The sequence below is a fragment of the Talpa occidentalis genome, unplaced genomic scaffold (genome assembly GCF_014898055.3).
Source record: "Talpa occidentalis isolate TD23 unplaced genomic scaffold, MPIMG_talOcc4v2.1 talOcc4.7, whole genome shotgun sequence".
Taxonomy (NCBI): Eukaryota; Metazoa; Chordata; class Mammalia; order Eulipotyphla; family Talpidae; genus Talpa; species Talpa occidentalis.
The window spans coordinates 53197156-53218391 of record NW_023605083.1 but is presented as its reverse complement, the minus strand read 5'-3'; the positions used below and the strand labels follow the sequence as shown (position 1 = coordinate 53218391).

Here is a 21236-nt window from a genome sequence, read left to right as displayed (position 1 = left end):
AGCTCTGCTTACCAAGCACCACTGCAGGACTAAGTCCTAAGCCAGAAACTGGAGTATAGAGATGATTCAGATACAGCACCAGCCTCTCAGAAGTTCCTAGGGAGGCTGAGGTGCTGAGAGAATGCAGGGAGGGTACACATGATTCTCTTGAAGGAAGCTAAGAGGTGCTATGGCAGGTTGATGGGAGAAGGCAGTGGCATGCTGGCACTTAAAAAAAAAAAAAAACAGTTGAATTTGTAGTGTTTGCCAATTTCCATAGTGTAAATACTTTCACTAGGGGTGACTTCAAGGCACCAATATGCCATCACTGTGCTGTGCTGATGTGTACCATCAGCTCTGGCATGCAGGTTCAAGCTGGCTCTGGAATACTAGGAAAGGCTTCAGGAATTACATAACTGTTATGATTCATTAAGCTATGCACTTTTCTGTATGTTTATCATATTTTATAATAAAAAATATATAAACTACAGATAATATCATTTGGGGATAACAGCTATTTACAGTTTTGTTATATTTCCTTCCAATCTTCTGTCTATGCATATATTTATACAACCATTCAGCAAAAAAAAAAAGAAATCATGTAACATGAATTTTACAACCTAGATTCTCTGTATTTAATGAAGCAAGCATGTTAACAGTGGAAACAACATGATGTAATTAGGGAGCCAGAAAGACTTGGGTTCAAATCTTGTTTCCTTAAGTGTGAACTTGGTAGCCTTGAAAAAGTTACTTGTCTTTAGCCTCTCTGAGTTGCTTCTCTTCTGCAAACTGATAATTCCTACATTCTGAAGGACTATTGAGAAGATCAGAAATGATATGTAAAAGATGCACAGCACAGAGTCTGCCCATGGTAGACTCTCAACACATGTGACATATGTTATTTTCCAAACAGGATACTGCTATTAGCATCATCATAGAAGGTCAGAGTGGGAAGAGTTGCTCTGAAGATAAATGACTGAACCATTGAATTTATAGAGAAATGATAATCCCATAAGGATAAAGAAAAACTAGAATTTACCCAGAGAATAATCTCAATGTTAAGTGGGGAGTGGGTTGGGGGGTGATTAAAGAAAATGGGGGTTATTTAGCTTATGATTTATAAGTTTTGTGGACTTAACATGTTTTAACATGCAGCAAAAAACAGAATGAAGCCCAAGAAACAGAGCTTATACCTGTAAGTAGCTGATTTCTACAGGATATAAGGAAGGATGTTCTCACTAAGAACAGGAGGGGTAATCTTGTTAAGGAGTAAGATTCCTGTCATTAGGGAGACACAGGAAGACACTGGAAGAACATTCAGTGGGAATGATGAGGAAACAGATGTTGACTGGACAATTGGGTTTCCTTAAAGTTGGGCTCCATAGATTTTATAACCAGCATCTTCTGCTCAAAGTGGCATGCAGGAAAGAGCAGAACGGTATGTCCTTTCATGAAGAGGCACCCTGCCCACCTTACCTGGTTATCAATTTTCAGTTCCACTAGAGAAGTGTTGTGTGGAAGGGCCTCTACCAGGCGCAGGATCCCTGCTCCAGAAATGAAATTGGATTCCACATTCAACGTCTTCAACGCCTTGTTTACCTTGAGCATCTCGGCAAGGGCCTTGGAACAGGAGGTAAGTGAGAGTGAGGGTACCATGAGTCACCTGAGCAAGGCTGGAGCACTCTTGGGTAGAACCTCAAATACCGAGGGAGCCATGGCGAGAGCCCCTTGTACACTTGTGCTGCTCGATCTGGACTCGACAAGACCATCTGGACCCGACAAGACCATCTCTGCAGCTTCCTTCACTGAGAAAAACTCTCATTTCTCCAACCCCATAACCTACCATGACTCCATGACAGGAAAATTCTGAGCTCCCTAGCCTGGGTCCAAAGCCTCTGTGATGTGGTCGGCCTCATTCTTGCTGTTTCCCGTAAATGGGTGACTCTCAGTTGTCTGTGCACACCAGAGCCTTCCCACAGTGTCCTTTGCTCAAACTGTCTTTGCTCATACTGTCTCTGCCACCTGAAATACTTTTTCCTTTCTGCCTCACACATCCAAACACTGCCTGTCCTTCAAAGTCATTCTCAATGTCCCTTTCTTTAAGGGCCTTTGCTGACATCTCCAGCTAGCTGTGCCCTGCCCTCTTGAGCCTCACAGGATGCATCCAAAACCTCCCTCATGGGATTTGCATTCCTCTGTTGGGGTTGTTTTTATACTGGTGCTGTCTCAGCCATCAGACCACATTCTCTCGGTACACTGAAAAGGCCCTTATTCATCTTATGATGCCCACAGTGTCTACATGGTATCCAGTACTTAGTAGGTGCTCAGTCACTGTTCACTGAGTGACTTGTCTATTTCCCCATTGGAATTCCTGGGAATCGTCATTCTCTTCTCTGGAGCAGCAGAGAGCAGAAAGGGAAGCCTGGGAAAGTGGGAAGCCACCCGCTGGGCAAGTGACCAGGGCAAATGAGAGGAGAGGAGCTAGGTGCCCCTGCACATTTCAGAGGAATTCAGCCAGGGGGGTGTAGATGACAATCAGAGTCTCTGAAAGAAATAAGGTAATTAGCAGTTGGTGGAAATGAAGTGTCATGGAGAAAAGGAGACACCAGCAGCAGATAGGCTGTATGATCTTTGGGCATTGGTTGTATGAAATGACAACTGAGCCAGGAATATCTTACATACCATCCCTGCATGCTGAAACCCTATGCAAGGCCTAGCTCTGGGAAGCATTCCTTGTTGAAACCACCAAGACCTCTTCAGCTCCTTCCACTTCAGTGTACTCCCCCTACTCCCCAGACGGCATGTCAGCATTCCCTGTAACCCTGTGTAGGTGGGATCCTTCTAAGCAGAGGGATTCAGTCTATTCAGCCTATGTTCTCTACATATTTCCTCAAGAAAGTCTGGCCTGAGCTTGATAATCAAGATATTGAACAGGCAGTAGGAAAGTGCACTGGCCAATCTGAGTGGACAATGGGTGGCTGAGTAGGTCCTGGAGGCCTTGTCATGCCAGGTGTCAACTCCTTGTTTGCTGGATCACAGTGGAGGAGTGGCAGAGGCCCAGGAGAAGAGCTGGGGCAGGCAATGGGGACACTCACAGAACTCGGGAAGCCTTATTTACCAATCAATCCAGAAGCACTGCAGTATTCAACAATGGTTACACTGGTGTGAGTGGCTGAGATCAGCTTGGCCTGGCACAGAGTCAGTGCCCCATAAATGTCCATGGGGCAGAGGTGAATGCCAGCATGGATATGTTTATTTCTGACCCAAGACATAGTAGTGGATAGGGCAAGCAGCTTTGCTGCTGTGGCGCCATAGGTAAACTCAGTATCAACTGGAGACCTTGTAAGGTCAGAGGTCACCTATCCAGAAGTTTCCCACTGGCAGCAATGAGAGACTAGGAGCTAGTTCTATCATTTAAAAAACATTGAATAAAATTATTCTATTTTAAAAATCAGAAAAAATAAATTGCTGCTAAATAGACCTTAGATCAAGGAAAGTTATCAAGAATAAAGAAGAAAATTATGTAAGGATAAAGGGGTCAATTCCCCAAGAATTGGAAAATATCTTTAGTGTGTATGTGCCTAACACTAGAGTGTCAGACTATGTAAGGTAAAAACTAATACAACTTCAAGGAGAAATGGATGAATCCACTAACAGAAACAGACAGATCAAGTAGGACAAAATTCATTAAAAACATAATTAAACAATGCCATCAATCAACTAGATATATTGACAGCTATAGAGTTCACCCAAGAACACAAAATATGCATACATTCTTCTCAAGTTTACATGGAACATTCACCAAAAGAGACCATATTCTGGGCCATAAATACACTTTAACAAATTTAAAAGGATGGAAATCATACCCTGTCTACTCCTAGATCACAATGGAATTAAACTAGAAATCACAAACAGAAAAATAATTGGAAAAGCCCAGTACACGGAGATTAAACAGCATAGTTCTACATAACACATAAGTCAAGGAAGAAATCTTGAGAGAAGTTAAAAAGCATTTTAAACTAAATGAAAATGAAAATAAAACTTCTCAAAATGTGTGTGATGCAGTGAAAGGAGTTGTTAGGGGTAAATTCATAATACTGAATGCATACATTAGCAAAAAACCTAAAAATCAATAGCTTAAGTTTCCATCTTAGGAAACTAGAACACAACTGAATTAAACCAAAGCAAACAGAAGAAAAGAAATAGAGGTGGAGTAGACATTAAAAAAAAAAAGTACACTGATAACAGGAAACCAAGAGAAACTCCATGAGTCAAAAGCTGGTTTTTTGAAAAGATCAATAAAATTGATAAACCTTTCTAAAAGCAACAAAAGCTAGGCCACAAATTGTTAATATTGAAAATGAAAAAGGGGACATTACTACAGAACCCGTGGAAGTTAATAGGGTAATAGAGCAATATGAACAGCTTTGTGCCCATAAATTTGATGACCTAGATGAAATGGACCAATTATTTGAAAGATGCAATTTGCTAAAGCTCACATGAGAAGAAACAGATCATCTGAAAAGGCTAGCATTTAAAGTCAGCTATATCTCTCACTTGCTATGCTCTCTGCACCACAGGTTTGGAGGTTAACTAGGGTAAGATACAGATGAGGCTGGGTAATAGCTGAGCTGTCCATGTCCTGTCCTGGCTCCGAGCCCAGCACCTTTCGCCACATCACATTGGTTCTTCATCAGTTCTGTGGCCAGTTCTAAGGCCACAGCATGAACCCATACCCTCAATGTAGCAGGAAGGTACATACATATGCCACGGGGTCATTGCTCCGTGTCCCCACGATGCTGAACTTCTTAACATGTGTGTTGTCTTTCAGGGCTTCTGCATATGCCTTGAGGGTGGGAATGGGGATATTCTGCAGAGAAAAAGGCAGACAGTGACCAGCAGCCCCTGCCAGGTGCAGGCTGGGCAGACAGATGCCTCTAGGGCTTGCATCCTGTTTCCAGGCAAGCCTCTGACAAAAAAAAAAAAAAAATTGAATGAGGAAAGTATTTCCCTCATTTACCCCAAGGGGCTGAGATTTGGGGAGATCTTTCTGGTAAACAAATTGAGAAAATACCACATAATACCCACAGCTGCTTGTGAGACAGGAGGAGGAAAAAAACCAAGGCAAGGATGAAGAGACTTGTGCCTAGAGCTTGGTGTGGGAGAGGACAGGGTCTGGGCCTCCACTTGGGATATTGGCAATGTTCTGACTTGCTCTGAGGTGCTGGGAAGTGTCCCTCTCTCTGGACCAGTTTCTGGGAAACTGAGGTTGGGGAGGTTGCACTAGATGATCTCTAATAAACTCCTGTCACAGAGGGTCTCTGCACATTGGAGGCCCTGGGAACTTTTACAAAATGCTCATGCTTGGTCTGTGCCAGACCAATAAAATCAGAATCTCTGGGGGCTAGGGGTGGGCCTGAGCCTCAGCATATACTTTTCGATCTCCTCAGGTACAGACCACTGGCCTAGTCTACTTGCCTCATGTGCAGAGGGCCCAGCCCTTGCCTGAGGCCCCACGGTGAAGGCCCAGAGTAGCAGCCAGGTCCCACAACTACGTTGCCCAAGCCAGCATGCTCCGCAAGGCACACAGCTCAGAACTGTGCCAGTGTTTCCCACTGGGCACAAGGTAGACACTGGAGGCACCCAAGACAGAACCTGGCTGTGTTTTTACAGCTCTCTCATTTCAGAGTGTCACGTTAGCTCCCCATGGGAGCAGAGCATGGGGAGGGCAGGTGGGGGAGAACACTGTAGGCACAGGTTTCCAATCTGATTGTGCTTTGGGGCTGGCAGTCACTGAAAAGAAAGATAAGAGGAAAGGAAAGAGGAGCTGGAGAGTGAGGGCCCAGCTTCTTGTCTTACCCTCACACCCTCCCAGAACTAATCTGCTGGCCTCCGGGGCTGAGCAGGTGGACAGGCAGCTGGGCCTACTTCTGCATTCCTCCTGCTGCCTGTCCAGGGCTCCTGTGCCCTTGGTCATAGGGAACTGTCCAGAAAGATCTGGACGACTTACAATACGTCTTTGCACATTGGGCCTGTTGTTAGGGCCACTGCTGAATGCTGCTGAACATGCGCACGACACAGAAGCTGTGTGCAGGGACAAGCCGCTCTGGGGCTTGGATGACCCCATGAGCCTGTGGACACTGGACTTTTGCAGCTTTGGGGTCCCATGCAGCCATGCGTGTTCATCTCACGAGTTTCTCTCTGGGGAAACACTCATGGTTTGAATGACATGTTGGGTTTCCAGCCTGGAAGCCCAGACTGGCCCTCGTGAGCATCTGGGAGTGGTGTCAGTTCTCTGCAAGGAACAGGACATGGGATGCGTGCGTTTACACTGTCCAGCCCTCTCCAAGGTTTGTCCCTGTTTCTGATCCAGAAGCATCAAGAGCCCAAACAGGACCTTGTTCTCTTTGCACAGCCAGGCCTGGGATGTTTGCCTCTGGGTGACACGGGTATGGCTTTCAGGTGCCTCACGGGGAACCTGAAATAAGAGGGACTTTACCCGGATGTTGTTGAGGTTAACCTCTTCAAGTTTCGGGTCGTTGCTCTTTATCCGCTCCAGCGTTTCCTCTACGTCTGTTGAATTTGGTTCTTCATCAGGCACAGGCTTGTACTGTGTGGGTTTGATGACACCTGGAGTGACCAACAAGAGGGAGTGGCTCACAGAAGTGAGGTGGCGGGCAAACACTTTGCTGAATACAAGGACACTGGGAGGAAGAGGGGGCTGGGGTTTGGCCACTGAAGCCTACACAAACAGGCGCTACAGGAGAGGCGAAGCATTGGGAGAAGCCCTGCAAGGCTGGGGGCAGGGGCTTGGCTCCAGTGGGGACCTGACTTTGAGGCCATCCTGAAAGGGCTGGGAGAATGACTACATTCTCTGAACTTTGGTGTCCACATCTGTGCAGTGTGAACAGTCATTTAACCTGTGTTCAGTGGGTTTTTGTGAGGATAAAATGAAGCCTGGATGGGAAAGAGAAGTGTGAGCTCTCCAGAAGGAGGGATATTTGTTCTTTGGGCACCCTCATTTCTCTTTGGGGCCGATCCACCAGCTTGGAACAGTGCAGTGAAGCAATGAAGACAATGCAGTATGGCACATGGAAGACATGGGGACCCAGGGGACAGAAGCACCTGGAATACACCCGTATGGATTCATGGAAACTCATGACTCCAGCAGTGAAGGAGGAACTGTGCAGAGAATGGTGTTGAGACGATAGACAGCTTTTAAAAAATGAAAGCTTGACCTCATCTCACACTGCACACAAACAAACTCCAGGTGAACTAAGTAGTCGAACACCCTGTGAAGCGGATACTGTTATGGAGAACACACCCGACGCTTTCTCACCGTTAGCTAATAACGCCTTGTGAATGCATGACCTACGGCGAAGGTCCTGGAGTTTTACCTGCTGGTGTTAGCTGGATGTAGAGACTAAATGTTGGATGTTCCTCTCCCAAAGAAATAAAGAAATTAAATATAAGAAGTAGACCTCAAAAACTTCCAGAAGACAATAGAAGAGGATATTTAGATACTACTGTGACAGAGAAGGTCTTTGAAAACAAGACACCAGCCTCGGGAGAGTGAAAGGGGCAGGTGGGTGGATTTGGCTGCGTGACCACGCAAGGCCTGTGCACTGAGCCAGGCAGCACCGTGGGCAGAGGAAGGAGAGGTGTGAGGACGCCCTGATGTGGAGGGGTGCTGCTGGGGGCAGGGAGGCATGCGGAGCCGGAAGTCCAGACATGTACTCACTGTTGAGGCCCTCCTTGTTCACGATGGAGCTGCTGCCCAGCGCCTGGTAGTACTGCTGGTTGCTCATGAGCGTGTGCATGCCCAGGATAGCTGCGGGGACAGGGAGGTTAGAGATATCTGTGACATGTATGCTTCCCCTACTGGGCTGTGGGCTTCCAGAGGTCAGGGAAAAATATTGTTTCTCTTTCTTCTTTTTTTTTTTTTATATAGTTAAAGAACAGGTTTATTAGGGAAAAGGACAGGAGAATAAAGGACACTTGTATAGATACAAGTGGGCGGGAAGAACTGCCCAGAAGGAACAAGTTTCCTGAGAGAAGCCTGCATGGTTGCAGGCGGGCGGCCTTGAGGAGAGCGGCCTCCACTGAGGGAGGTCAGTGAAGAGAAGTCCCAGCATGTACAGGTCATGGGCAGGCAGGAGGCTGCTGCCCTGCAGAGGGAGCGAGTTGGTGAAAAGAATCACCTGCATAGGCACAGGTGGGCAGATGGAGTGCTGCGTATTTCTCTTTCTTCTAACTCTTGCAGAATATGGTGATATTTACTGATTTCCACCCCCCAGCCATTTCATTGAGTATGTGTTCTAGTTAGAGACACATGAGAAACCTGAGTGAAGAGTCAGAGACCCAAGTTCTAGTCCTGACTCTGCCCTTGATGCTGTGTGACCTTGGGCAAGTCCTTTCCCCTCTCCGGGCTTCAGTTCTTTTTTTTCTTTTTTCTTTTTTTTTTTTTTAAGATTTATTTATTTATTTATACAAGCACAGGGTACAGTCAGAAGTGCAGGAGGGTGAGAGAATTCACCAGAGCCAGAGCGGGGAACAGAACAGGCAGACTGACGAAGTACACTGCTGAGGGGAGCAGCGGGCAGCAGGAGAGGTCTGCGCACCATGTGGGACCCTCACCCAGTGGCCGGGGATCGAACCGGCACTGCAGAGGCTGCGGGCAGCTTTGCAACCCAGTGCTCAACCGCTGCGCCACAGGGGAGGCCCAGGGCTTCAGTTCTTGTCCAAAAAGAGGAGCGATAAAACCAGTGGTTCTTGATCATAGCTGTACAGATGAAGCACCCAGGAGCTTTACGGCAGTATCAGGGCTCTACGCTGGACCAACTGATCCGGATCTCTGGAGATATATTTTTAATCTCCTGGAGGATTTTGATGCTCAGTGGACCTGAGAACCACAGGACGAGACAAACTCAAAGCCCTTCTGTTTCTTACATTCTGAGAGTCTTCTCTGCTAAATTTAGACTTGCTTGCTCATCACTAAGGAGAACTGATAAGGAGAGAGGCAACTGCATTTTTTTCAAGCTCTCTGGGCTCTACTTTCAGCTGTGCCTATGTGGGCAGCAGGAGCCAAGGCCTGAGTCAGCAGCAGGCGCATCAGGTCACCCCACGTCACCTTCCGGGGCTGGCTTTTCCAGCCCCCACAGAGGAGCCGTGGTTCTGGGCTGCTGTTGGGATCCCAGGTTTGGAAACACAGTTCAGAAAGGTTGCCGAGAATCATAGGAAAGATGTCACCTCATATGGCTGCATGGTATGAGAGCACATAGAGAGACAGAAAATGGAAAATGCATTTTATGCTCAGATGACAGCTCCCCATGATGGTCCAGAAGTAGGAAGCCTACAAGTAGGTGCCAGGGGACAGAGGAAGGGGATCTGGACCCCAGTCTGGGCCTTGGCACTAGATTTCTGAGTTATTCTTTCTAGGTCACTTCCCCTTTTTGGGTCTCAGTTTTCTCACCTGTAAAGGGAAATAGGTTTGAACATGGATCTCTTTTCCTCACATCGGACTTCACAGTCACACAACGATTTCTCATTTTTTCATCCTGCTTGGTTTTTACGAAAAGTATCTAAGAGCAGGTGCTGACGACCTCTCACTTTTTCAGGAGACTCAAAAGAGAAATGGTTTGTCAATGACCCTCAGGGAAGACTCTCCTGGCTTCTAAGTTAGTATTCCCACCCACTCCTCCAAAGATGGCAGTTCTAAAGTTCCTAAACTTCCCCTTGACTTTGGAAGTTTAAGGACAGATAACGGATATATACCACCTGAGATATATACATATTTCAATAGTAGATGTAATAAGAAATGAAACCATTTTTTAGTTCAAAGGTATTAGGATTTTAAGTAGGAAGGAAGGAGAGAGGAAAGGAGAGGGAGGAAGGGGGGAGAGGAAGGAGGGAAATTGGGAAAACAGAAAGGGAGGAAGGAAGGGGGAGGGGCCAAGCTAAAAGTTCGCTGATGCACGATGGAATATTACTCAGTAATCAAAAAAGATAAGCTCATGCCATTTGCAGCAACATGGATGGCGCTGGAAGGGATCATGCTCAGTGAAATAAGCCAGAAAGAAAAAGAAAAATACCGGATGGTCTCACTCATAGCAGGAATTTAGAAAACCTAAATAAGGGACCAGGAAAAAGACTAATTATAATAAAGTAAAAATCAAAATCAATAAGCAACTATAAACCAGAGACACACTACGGGGGTGGGGGGAGGAGGGATTAGGGTCAAAACAAAGAGGGGTGGGAATTGTATGGGGATTATAGCCAAGATTAAAATGCACACATTGTGCAAAAATGAAAAATGATGTAAAAAAGATATAAAATAAAAATAATAATAATAAAAAAATAAAAGTCCGCTGATGTAGCAGAAAGTCTGGCGGCTCTGGAGCCACCATTCTGTTCATCCCGCCCTAGGCACCAAATCCTGACTTTCCCCTCACCTAGTTTTACACATGCCATGTTAGCAGGAGTGAGTGATGGAAGAAAACACACCAACATTTCCTGCTTCATTCTTTGTAGATATTGGCAAGGCTGAATTTAGTGCTGGGGAACATGATTTTTTCTTTTTAAGAAAAAAAGTCTGTATCTTCCTCAAAACTCAAAAAAGTCCTATTTTTGAACTCTGAAAAAGAACATCGAGTTCTCTTTCCTCTCTGCCTTGGCAGGGTTCACTCAGCTCACAATCCCACTTAGGACGCAGAGACAGCGGCGCCCTCCCTGGGGCTGGCTGTGGGCGGGCGGGGCAGCTTCCTGGGTCGGAGGACAGGCCGAGATGCTGCTCCGGCCCAGGACTAGGAGGCAGCTGAACAGCGCCTCACCCCGACTGTCACAGGGCAGGAGAGCAGGTGAGCACGGTTGTGAAAGTAAACAGAATCTGGGGGGGGAGGGCCTGCGTTAATGATAGTCACAAGATTTAGGGGGTGCCAATTGCCCTTAGGGTGCCCTGGGAGTCAGCTCTTCTGAGGGTGACTCCCAAATTCCAATTCCTTCTTGGTTCCCTGCCCCATGTGAAGGGCCCCTAAAGGTGAGCCCAGATTGCCATCCTGCCTAGGGAGGGAGGCACTATAAATCCAAGGGCTTGCCACTACTCCCAGTGACTTCCTAGCTACAACCAAGGCCACATGCCAAGAAGTTAGCGCCACCAGGGTCTGCGTGTTTTGCTTATCACCCTGTGGGGACACTTTTTATGTTGAGATTGATGTTTCTGGTCTGCCGCTCTCATTGCATGCTTTGCATGCTGGGCCCTCAAAGCCAGGGACCAGATCTGCATCCTCTTAGTATACAGCAGGCGTTCCATCATGCACGTGGACTCCATGAACGAGTGCATGAATGTGCACACACAAGAAATCAAATGCACAGGTGGGAGATCCGAGGCCTCGCCTTACCTGTACCATGCAGGGTGTCCTCCCGCACGTTCCTGTCATGGCCAGGCACCAAGCCTGTGGCACATGCACCTGCGTAGCAGGCAGCTTAGAGGGGCCTGCCTCTTCCCAGCTCAGAGTCCTGTTCCTGCTTGTCCTTGCCTGGGGCAAGACTCCCACACTCCCCCAGTTCAACCCTTGTTCCCTTAGGCACAGCTTCAATCCCTACCCTCAAGTCCCAGCCCCACCACCTACCCAAGTCCCTGCACACACACACCCTGTCCTTTTTTCTTCTTTGCCTCTCACTCTCCTTAACCCTTTCACATTGGCCTATGTCTTTGTTTAGCATTGGCTTTGTGAGGGCAGGAGCCAGGCTGTGTTCTCAGGATTCTTCCACCAGCCTCATCCAGAGCCTGGCACCCAGTACGGAGGCCCTGGGCAATGCCTGATGAACATGTGAATAAACCAAGGCCGAGTGGTGGAAATGCTCTGCCTGGGAGTCGAGTTGCAGGAGTAGACCACACATTCTGAGCCCACCTCTCCTTCCTTCCTTTCTCTGATGAGTCATCCATACTCATCACCCCAGTCATCCTGGAGAAGGGCTGCAAGACTTCCCCACCCCTACTCCGCCTGGGTGGGCTTGCACACCCGCCTCCCTTCCTCACAGTGTCTCTGCAGCCCACTTGTGCAGAGCAGCTCTCCTGCAGGCACCAGCACCGTCTCTTGGGGCCTCGGGCCAGAAAGTGTGGCGTCACCCTGGCATCTTGGCACTCGTTCCCTGATCTTGCACTAGGAACAGCTGGTCTCTTGGTGGAGCTGGGTCTCAGATCCAGAGCCCACCCCACCTTGGACCTGGTCCTTCCAATCCCTCATCCTCCTCCAAATGCCACTGGCTCTCTGCCCAATGCACTGCTTTCATCCACCTCTCCCAGCACTGCCCACCCAGGTATCAATGCCTTGTGCACCCTCAGAGTCTTTGCTACTGTGGCCCAGGAGACTCAGGGAGACCAGGCCCTCTGTGGTCCTCCTCCCGCTCACTGAAGGCCTCCTCCAGGCTGCACTGGATGGTGATGCTGCAAGTGGGTCCTAGAACAAAGCTTCCTGGGTTCAAATCCCATGGGCAAGGCATTCAGCCTCATCAGGCCTACTTTTTCCTCCTGTAAAATGGGGCCAATGAAACTTACTTCATAGGAGAGCTGTGGTCAATACTTGCAGCAAGCTGTTGAAAGCAACTCCCACAGCACTTGGGACATAGTTGATCGTCAACAAATGTTCATTCTCTCCCTCCCCAGCAATACTGCTGCCTTTGAAATGGCTGATCCACAATGACGGCCTCTAAAGCTAGCCAGCTAACAATGGCGTAGACTTACAGCTCTAGTCTCCTTTCTGGACATTGGGAGGGCATGGTGTCATGAACAGATACAAACAATTAGCCTCGCCAACAAAAATAAAGAGAAGTAGTTTCAAGAAATCAACACAGAAACTCAGCACAATATTGCAGTTCTATTTTGGCAGGAACTGGGGGTTCTGACAGCAGAGTCATTTGATCATCTCTCCGAGTAGCCTAATGAGGGGAGTGACGTCGTGGAGGGTGATCAGAGGATAAAAACAGCTCTGGCTGAGTCAGTGTGGAGACACTGGACAAGCACCAGACAACGGGCGCCCTCCCCCCTCCCTGCTGCACAGGTTAGCCGGGGACCTCCTATCCGGGAAATGGGTTGGTGGAAATACAGTAACATAATGTGGACTCTCGTATAACTTGTGGGCTTTTGAAAGCACACAAGCAAACCAATTAAGTCCCCTACATTACGTGTCCTGTTTCCATCTGGGTGAAGCACTCACTGCTGCTATACTTCATAGCAAAACTGAAAACCTTTCTTAGTCCTAACATCCTTCAAGTACTGTCCTTGGTCCTTTCCAAATTTCCTGCCTCCTGAGGAAAGGGCTGTCCGGTTTCAGGATCTATGCATAGATTGTTCCCATTTTCTCCTCAGGTCCCCAGAACCTGGCTTTGGTCTCCACCACCCAGGGTCACCTGTAGTGCATAGTGCGATCTTCTTACTCCATCAAGAGACGCATTAAAGATGAGAACCACCCTTCCCTCCCCTGAAATGCCATCAGGATCGATGCACAACATTCAGAAAGAGCCTGTGATGTAATGAGGCTGGAAACAACTGCAGCTGGCCCAGCCCCTGCCATTAGAGGCCTCTTCTGGCCTCTGGCCTCACAAACTTCAGTCTCTCAGCCATCCCTGAGCCCTCATTCTATCCCCCCAGCTCTTGCATTAGGTTCTATCTATCTATCTTGATTTGGCCTTTGGCTCCTAGCCCATTTGTAACCGGCTAGTCCCCTGGGCATTACCCCACTTCCACTTCTCATCAACCAAAGACTTCTATGCCGGACAGGGCATTGCCTTCGAGAGCCACAAGCCCCTAATCCTGCCGTGTCCTCTGCCTGGGGCAAATGCAGCCACATCTCCCTCTCCAGCAAGGATCCCCTGTAAGTGCAAGACTTCTGTGCACAACTGTCCCTAACTGGGTGGCCCAGTTGGATGCCCTGGGCAGGCATCCAAACCGAATTTGGTGTTTCCCTTAAACCTGTTCCTCTCCCATTGTTACAGACTGACTGTGTCCCTTCAAAATTTCTTTGTTGCAGCCCTAACCTCCAGAACTTAGATTTTATAGCTTTTTTTGGAGATAAAGTCTTTAAAGAGGTGATCAAGTTGCAATAACTTGTTAGTATAGCCACTGATCAAATCTGACTGGTGTCTTAATAAAAATAGGAGAGTAAGATACAAAAAGAAACACAAGGGAATGAGGGGGAGAGGCACCTGCACAGAGCGACACAGCCAGATGTTGTCATCTGCAAGGCAAGGAGAGAGGACTCAAAAGACATCAAGCCTGCTGACACCTGGCCTTCCAGCCTCCAGGGCCGTGAGAAAATAAATTGCTGTTGTTTGAGCCACCCAGTTGATGGGGCTTTGTTACAACAGTCAGAGCAGACCCACCTTCATAAGGGCGCAATGCCAATGTCCACGTAGTGTCTGGGGCTGGGAATCTGGAACCTTTCTGGACTCCTCCCCTCACTTTCACAGCTAGTCACAGGCTGTCTCTGTCTCCCCCATGCCTTTCCCAATTGTCCTCAGTCTCTCTCCATCCCATCTACTTCCTGTCATCTAGACAACAGGTAGAGCCCCCAAGTCTGCTGAATACAAAGACCACCCATCCACTGGGCCAGGGAGCACAGCACAAAGAGGGGTACACAGGATGTCTGCTGTGGCCTGACCCTACATGGGGATGGAACACAGGATCTAGCCCGTAATGAGACAGGCAGCAGGTGGCCAAGGGCTCTGAGTTTCAAGCCACCTTCTGGGCTTTAGGGTTGTTTGTGAAGATCTTACAGGAACACACGTGAAGTTGAGGATGTTATACAAAGAAGAGCATCGAGGATCACCTAAAAACTTAGCTCTCTGCATTGTGCAAAGTTGTAAAATCCGATGGCTTTGCTCCAGCGCTTTGTGGGCCTCCCAAACCCAGGTGCCCGCAGCCCTGTGTCTGTCCCCTGCTTTTCTCTCTTTTCAGGTGGCTTGGGTAGGATTTGATGCAATGACTGCTGAAGAGTCCCCACCAGCCCTCCCTGGGCAGCTTCCACATCCCCCTGGTTTGGGGTTTCATATCAACAGATGGCTCCATGGTGTGATGGGTTTGGGTGTTTTATCTCTATTTCTTTCTTTTGGATTTTGATAATGGATTTTTTCTTTGAACACTCCTAGTCTCCTTTAGTTCTTGTTGGAAATAGTGTGTGCTCATGTTGAAATACACCACCTGAGGCTCCCTGCAGATGGGGCTCCAACCCTCTGGAGGAGCTGAGAAGCCCCTAGAATGCCTCTTACCTGCAATATCACAGAGTTCTGCATCCGAGGCGTTTGCCAAGGCCTCCTCCAGCTCCGGCTCCAGCGTCACACTTTCCAGCACAGGATCCATTGGCTTTTGCTTGGGGACCCAGACCTTTCCTGCAAATACATAGTCTGTTGCAAGGTGTGCCACTGTGATGGGGGCAGCCTCTATCCTTGGTTCTGGGGCACCACCGGCCCCTCAGTGCTGAGACTGCCTTGAGGTTCCCCTCACTGGGCACCAAGTGCCAAACGTCCCCAAAACACAGGAATCAGAGATCTCCAACAATGCTCCCTTAATCTTTGGAAAGAATAACTTTATAACTTGGTAAAAGCAGACTGCTTGCTGTTGAAAACACCCATCCTTGATTTAAATAACCTGCAAGTCAAAAAAGAAAAATACAGTAGACTCTAGGGTCTGGGAACCAAGGGTTCTGAAATGAGAGAAAAATTCAGAAACATTTCTAAACAAAACAAATAAAATGCACTCAGATTATTAAAAGAGGAACAGGGCACAAAAATGTATCCTCTCCTCATGGGACATTATATTTTTGAAGTGTCAGACTCATGACTAAGTGAGGGAGCAAAGAGGCAGGCGCAAGATGACCACTGCAGATTCCACAGTAGGGGTTGCTGAAGAAATGGGGGGCCCAGACAATGGTGTCCCCACATTTATCACAAAGGATGATGGCGCTCTCAATTTACTAAGAAGGAAATGCCCAAGATGAAATGTTGCATGAAAAACCAAATTTGTGAAATAGCATGAACAATAGCATTCTATAGATGAAGAACAACAAATATTTTTGAGGGCCTCCTATCTGCCAGGCGCCTTTGTGGGGGCTAAGGGACAGCAGTGAACAATTTACAATTTTGTGAAAGGCAACAGATAATAAACAAACATATAGAGACCAGATGTTGTTAAACATTACAGGGAAAATAAAGTGGAGCGAAAGACTAGGACATTTCAGGCTGGGCTGTGGGTGAAGTGGGCACTGCTATTTTGGGGAGGGGCATCTGGAAGGTCTCACTGGAATAATGGCCTCTGAGCTGGAATCTGACTGAAGTGAGGAAATGAGCCCCTAAGATCAACAAGACAAGGATGCCAAGTTCACTGCTGCCACTCGAAACTGCGCTGAAAGTCCCAAGCAGAGTTCATAGACAAGAAATAAAAAACAACAGGCATCTGGGACCAGAAAGGAAGTAAAATCACCTCTACTCACAGCTGACATATTATATGTAGCAAACTCTAAAGACTCCACAAGAAAAGCTCTTAAAACTAATTCATGAGTTAGGCAACATTAGAGGGTACAAGGTCAATGTATAAAAAAAAGTGTTGCTTCTGTATGCCAACAATGAATAATCTGAAGAGGAAATTAGGAAAATAATTTCATCTACATAGATTCCAAAGGAATAAAAAACTTAGGGATAAATTTAACCAAGAAGGTGCAATGCTTGTGCTCTGACACTATAAAACACTGCTAAGAGAAATTAAAGAAGACACAAAAACAAATGGGGAAAAAAATCCCAACCTCATGGTAGGGAAATTTAAGATTAGATGGAAATACTTCTGTCAGAAATGGAAAAGCCAATCCTCAAATTTAAGTGGAATTGCAAGGGACCTCAACTAGCCAAAATATCCTTAGTAAAGAACAGAGTTGGAGGATTTATACATCTTGATTTCAAACTTACTGTTAAGTTAAAGAGTGTGGCACTGGCATAAGGATAGATATTTAAATAATACAGTAGGATTGAGGGTCCAAAAATCAATTCATACATTGATGGCAAACTGAGTTTTTACAAGGGTGCTAAGTCTATAGGACAAAGAATAATTTCTTCAAAAAGTGGTGCTGGGACAACTGGATATCCACATGCAAAAGAATGAACTTGGACCCCTGCTTCACACCATACAAAAAAGAACTGAAAATAGATCAATGAGTTATGTTACACATGATTAGAAGACAACATGGGTACAAATCTTCAGTATTTTAGAATTGGCAATTTATTCTTAGATATGACAACAAAAGCACAAGCAACAAAGGGAAAAATAGATCAACTGGACTTCATCAAAATGTAAAGCTTTTGCACATCAAAGGGCATATAAAGAAAGTGAAAAGACAAATAATGAATGAGAGAAAATCCTCACAAATAGCAAATCTGATAAAGTCCAGTATCCAGGCTATATAAAGAATTTTTACAATTCAGCAACAAAAACAGCAGACAACTCTATTTAAAAGTGGGCAAAGAAGTTGAATAGACATTTCTTTAAAGATGTATATCAATGGCCAAGAAGCATGTAAAAATATGCTTGACATCCTTGGTCATTAGGGAGAGGTAAGTCAAAACCCAAAAACTAAAATGGAAAATAACAAGTGTTGATAAGGATATGGAGAAAAGGGAACCCTTGTGGGAATGTACAGTTGCTGTGGAAAATAGTTTGGCAATTTTTCAAAAAAATTAAAAATAGAATTACCACACGATCTAGGAATTTCACTCCTAGGTAAATATACAAAATAATTAAAAACAAGGGCACAAAAAATTTTTGTGAAGGAATCTTCATAGCAGTACTAGTCACAATAGCTAAAAGGCAGAAATAGCCAAAATGTTCATCAGTAGATGAGTCAATAAACACATTGTGGAATATTATTCAGTCAGAAAAAGGGAAAGAATAGTCTTAGAAACGACATGCTAGGTAAAAGAAACCAGACACCAAATCACATGTGATTTAAGTCATAGGAAATATCCAAAATAAGTAAATCTGTAGGTTTAGCCTAGTGGTTGCCAGAGGATGAGGGCTGGTACTAAGGGGATAACTATGGGTACAGCACTTTATTCTGCAGTGATGAAAATGGTTTGGATGTAGAGGTAGTGGCTATACAGCAATGTGAATGTACTAAATGCTACTGCTGTGCTCACTTTAATAGGGTAAATTTTATATTATGTGAATTTTACCTCAATTAACATTCCTCCACTTTGGCTGTTGATTGAAAAATAGCCAGAAAGAGGGTGAGGACAGAAGCCGGAAGATGGCTAGGAGGCTCCCGTAATAGGCCAGGCAAGAGATGATGGTGACTGGGACCAGCATTATAAAGACAGAGGCGAGGAGTGAATGGGAAGTACACAAATATGTCCAGAAGGATGTGGACTGATAGGGGATCAATGCTTATCTCTCAGCAGAAAGGATCACTCTGCTTTGTTGCTTAACTTGTTTACAGTAAAAAGCTTTACCCATATAAGTAGGACACACATTTGGGGGAAAATGTATCATTACTCCCACTGGAGGTGGATCTGGAAAAGAACAATACATACAAAGAAAACAAGATGCCTAAAAAGGAAATCAACTGTTGTGAAAATGACTAATACAATGACTCAGATGACCGATCAGTAAACACTAACATTTATAGTTTATTATATCCCTGCAGATGGTAACTTCAGTCAGGGCAGTGACTCTATGATACTACAAAGAGGGACTTGGACTTCTTCTCTCCCTTCATCTTACTAGCTGGAATGTAAATGTGATGACTGGAGCTACAGCAGCTAGATGGACCATGAAGACAAGCACATATTGCAGGGATGGCAGAATAAAAAACTGGAAAATCTCTTGGTTCCTAAATCATGTGAGATGCCTTACCAGTCCTGGAATGTCTTAGCCTGCAACTCTTCTAAAGTAAAACAAAATTAAACTTCCATGTTGATGAAGTCTCTTTCTTTTCCTCCCATCCCTACCCCACACATGCAGCCAAATGTAATTCTAATGAAAATATCCTACTAGGAAATTTATTCTGATCCCTCCGCTAGCATAACAGTGAATGAGAGTCAAAAATCCTTAGAGCTTTGCATCAGTTTGTGGCTCTTACTATGTCCTGTCGGGGCTTACCAAGATGAGAGTGCTGTTTTGGCAAGCCCGGGGCAGGTCTAGGCCCAGTGGGGACAGGTGCTTGGAGAGGGCTGGACTGAATGACCCTGAGTCTGCTGGCTGGAGTTGCAGCGTCTCCTCCATGCGCCCTGCTGACACCCCACTAATTCAACCTATAAGGTCAGGGAAGTACTTGTTGCTGGTGGTGACGACTGATGACGATGATGATGATGATGGTGATATTATGAAACTTTCAGACTTGTTGTTACATGGAAATAGGGTAAATTCTATCTACCCTCCTCCATGAAGGCAGTAAGACCTGAGAGGCTGGGAGGCCAGCATTCTGTGTGTGGGTGTGTGGAGGGTGGCAGGATGGATTTGTGTGCCCCTTGGGTTCCTCCCCACTCCCTCACCCACCCTCCAGCATCTCCCCGGTAGCGGTACATGAGGAAGTGGACACCAGCCATGATTCATGTCACTGGCTGCCCACCCAGGTCTGCCGCTGACTCTGTTGCAACAGCCTATTTCCCCATTTTCAAATGTGCAGGTGGGATGATGGAGTTTTAAGGTCCCCTGAAATCCAGAGATTCTATTATCTGCTGCACAGAAGCCCCCCTCATGACATAAGTCCTTTGCTTGAAAATTGTCTTGAGGTCTTGCTCTCTCCTGGGCACACCCAGCCCTCGTGGTACAGGCCCTTTTTCCCTGGCAGCTGCCCCCACCTCAGGTAGCCTCAGACCACACAATCCTCCCCACATTTTGTAGTCCAGATTCCCGTGGGCTTCCCTGACCTTCTAAGTTGGGACACCATGTGGATTGAGCTCTAATTCTAGAGTTTGGAATGGCTCAGATTCCTCCCCCACGATGTCTACTCCTGCTTGCTTTTTCACTTTATTACTTATCAAGCAGCTACTCCGGGACGGGCTCTGGGCTGACATGACAGGAATACAGAGATAAAAGCTCCAGACATGGACCCTTGGCTCATCATACTTACATTCTTAGGGCTGGGGAGATGGCAAAAGACTGAAATAAACAATTGCCCCCACAATTAATTAATTAGAATTCATGCTTTTTTGATTCAACAAACATTTATTGGGTGCCTATTATGCACCAGGGTTGATTAGGTACTGGGATTGAGCAATGACTAAGAAGTGTGGTCCTTGTACTCGTGGGGCTTATATTCTAAGAAGTAGCCCACACAATTCATTATACCTTTATTTAATTCAAAATCATTCATTCATTCATTCATTCATTCATTCATTCAACAACTCTCTAGTGAGGCCTGCTGTATACCGGACCCGGTGCTGAGGGTACTGGGTGAGCAAAACCAGCCCAAGTTGCTCTCATGGAGCTTACTGGGGAGGGAGACAGACAAATGATAAATAAGGAAATAATGGCAAGTGTGAGATGCTATGAAGGACACACACAGGCCCCTGAGACAAAGAAGGATCGAGGGGGAGCTGAAAGGACTGCCTGTCTTAAACAGAGCAGACAGGAAAGGCTTCCCTAAAACAGGAGATAGCACAATTGAGGCCTCAAAGATAATAATAGCTAATACTTCCATAGCACTCACTACGCAACAGATGCTGGGCTTAATGTTTTATATATATCTTAACACAATCTTCCTAACACCCTCGTGAGGCTGGCAATATTTTTATCCCCGTTTTAAAGATGAGGAAGCTGAGGCACAGCAGCTTTAAAAATTTGTTCTAATTCACACAATTACTAAGTGGCGATGTCAGGATTGTCACCAAAGGACATCTAGTTCCGGGCTGTGTTTCTAACTATATGTCACTTATAAGGGAGAAAGAACCAGCCCTGAAGAAGTACAGAGCTGTGAGCAGGACCAGCATTCCAGGCAGAGGGATACATGCAAAGGCCCTGAGGTGGACAAGAGGTTGGAATGTTTGAGAATCAGCAGAAGGCCTAAGGGGCAGCAGTGGAGCCAGCAGGAGAGGCGTAGTACAAGAAGACAGCAGGAAGGTCTAGAGTATACACAGGGAAGTTCTGAGGGGCTGGAGAGTGAGGGAGTAGGGGGTGAGGATAGATGAAGACAGAGATGCTGCAGCTGCCAGAAAGAGAACTTTTGGGAAAGAACATGGACAGAATGAGGGAGGCCATTTTTTTTGTTGCTGGGTTG

The 21236-nt window shown here is 46.3% G+C and overlaps 1 protein-coding gene across 2 annotated transcripts in view; it reads right to left on the bottom strand.

Annotated features, from left to right (window-relative positions):
* The window catches only part of TMOD1 (tropomodulin 1), an 80521-nt gene that overhangs the window by 15839 nt on the left and 43446 nt on the right, over positions 1-21236 (bottom strand). For both annotated transcript variants that reach the window (XM_037492133.2, XM_037492132.2), the window contains exons 4-8: positions 15244-15363; positions 7721-7810; positions 6479-6609; positions 4742-4849; positions 1456-1599 (exon numbers count right to left, since the gene is read on the bottom strand). In XM_037492133.2, the coding sequence (XP_037348030.1) occupies positions 1456-1599; positions 4742-4849; positions 6479-6609; positions 7721-7810; positions 15244-15363 (593 nt within the window). The remainder of the gene's footprint in view (positions 1-1455; positions 1600-4741; positions 4850-6478; positions 6610-7720; positions 7811-15243; positions 15364-21236) is intronic.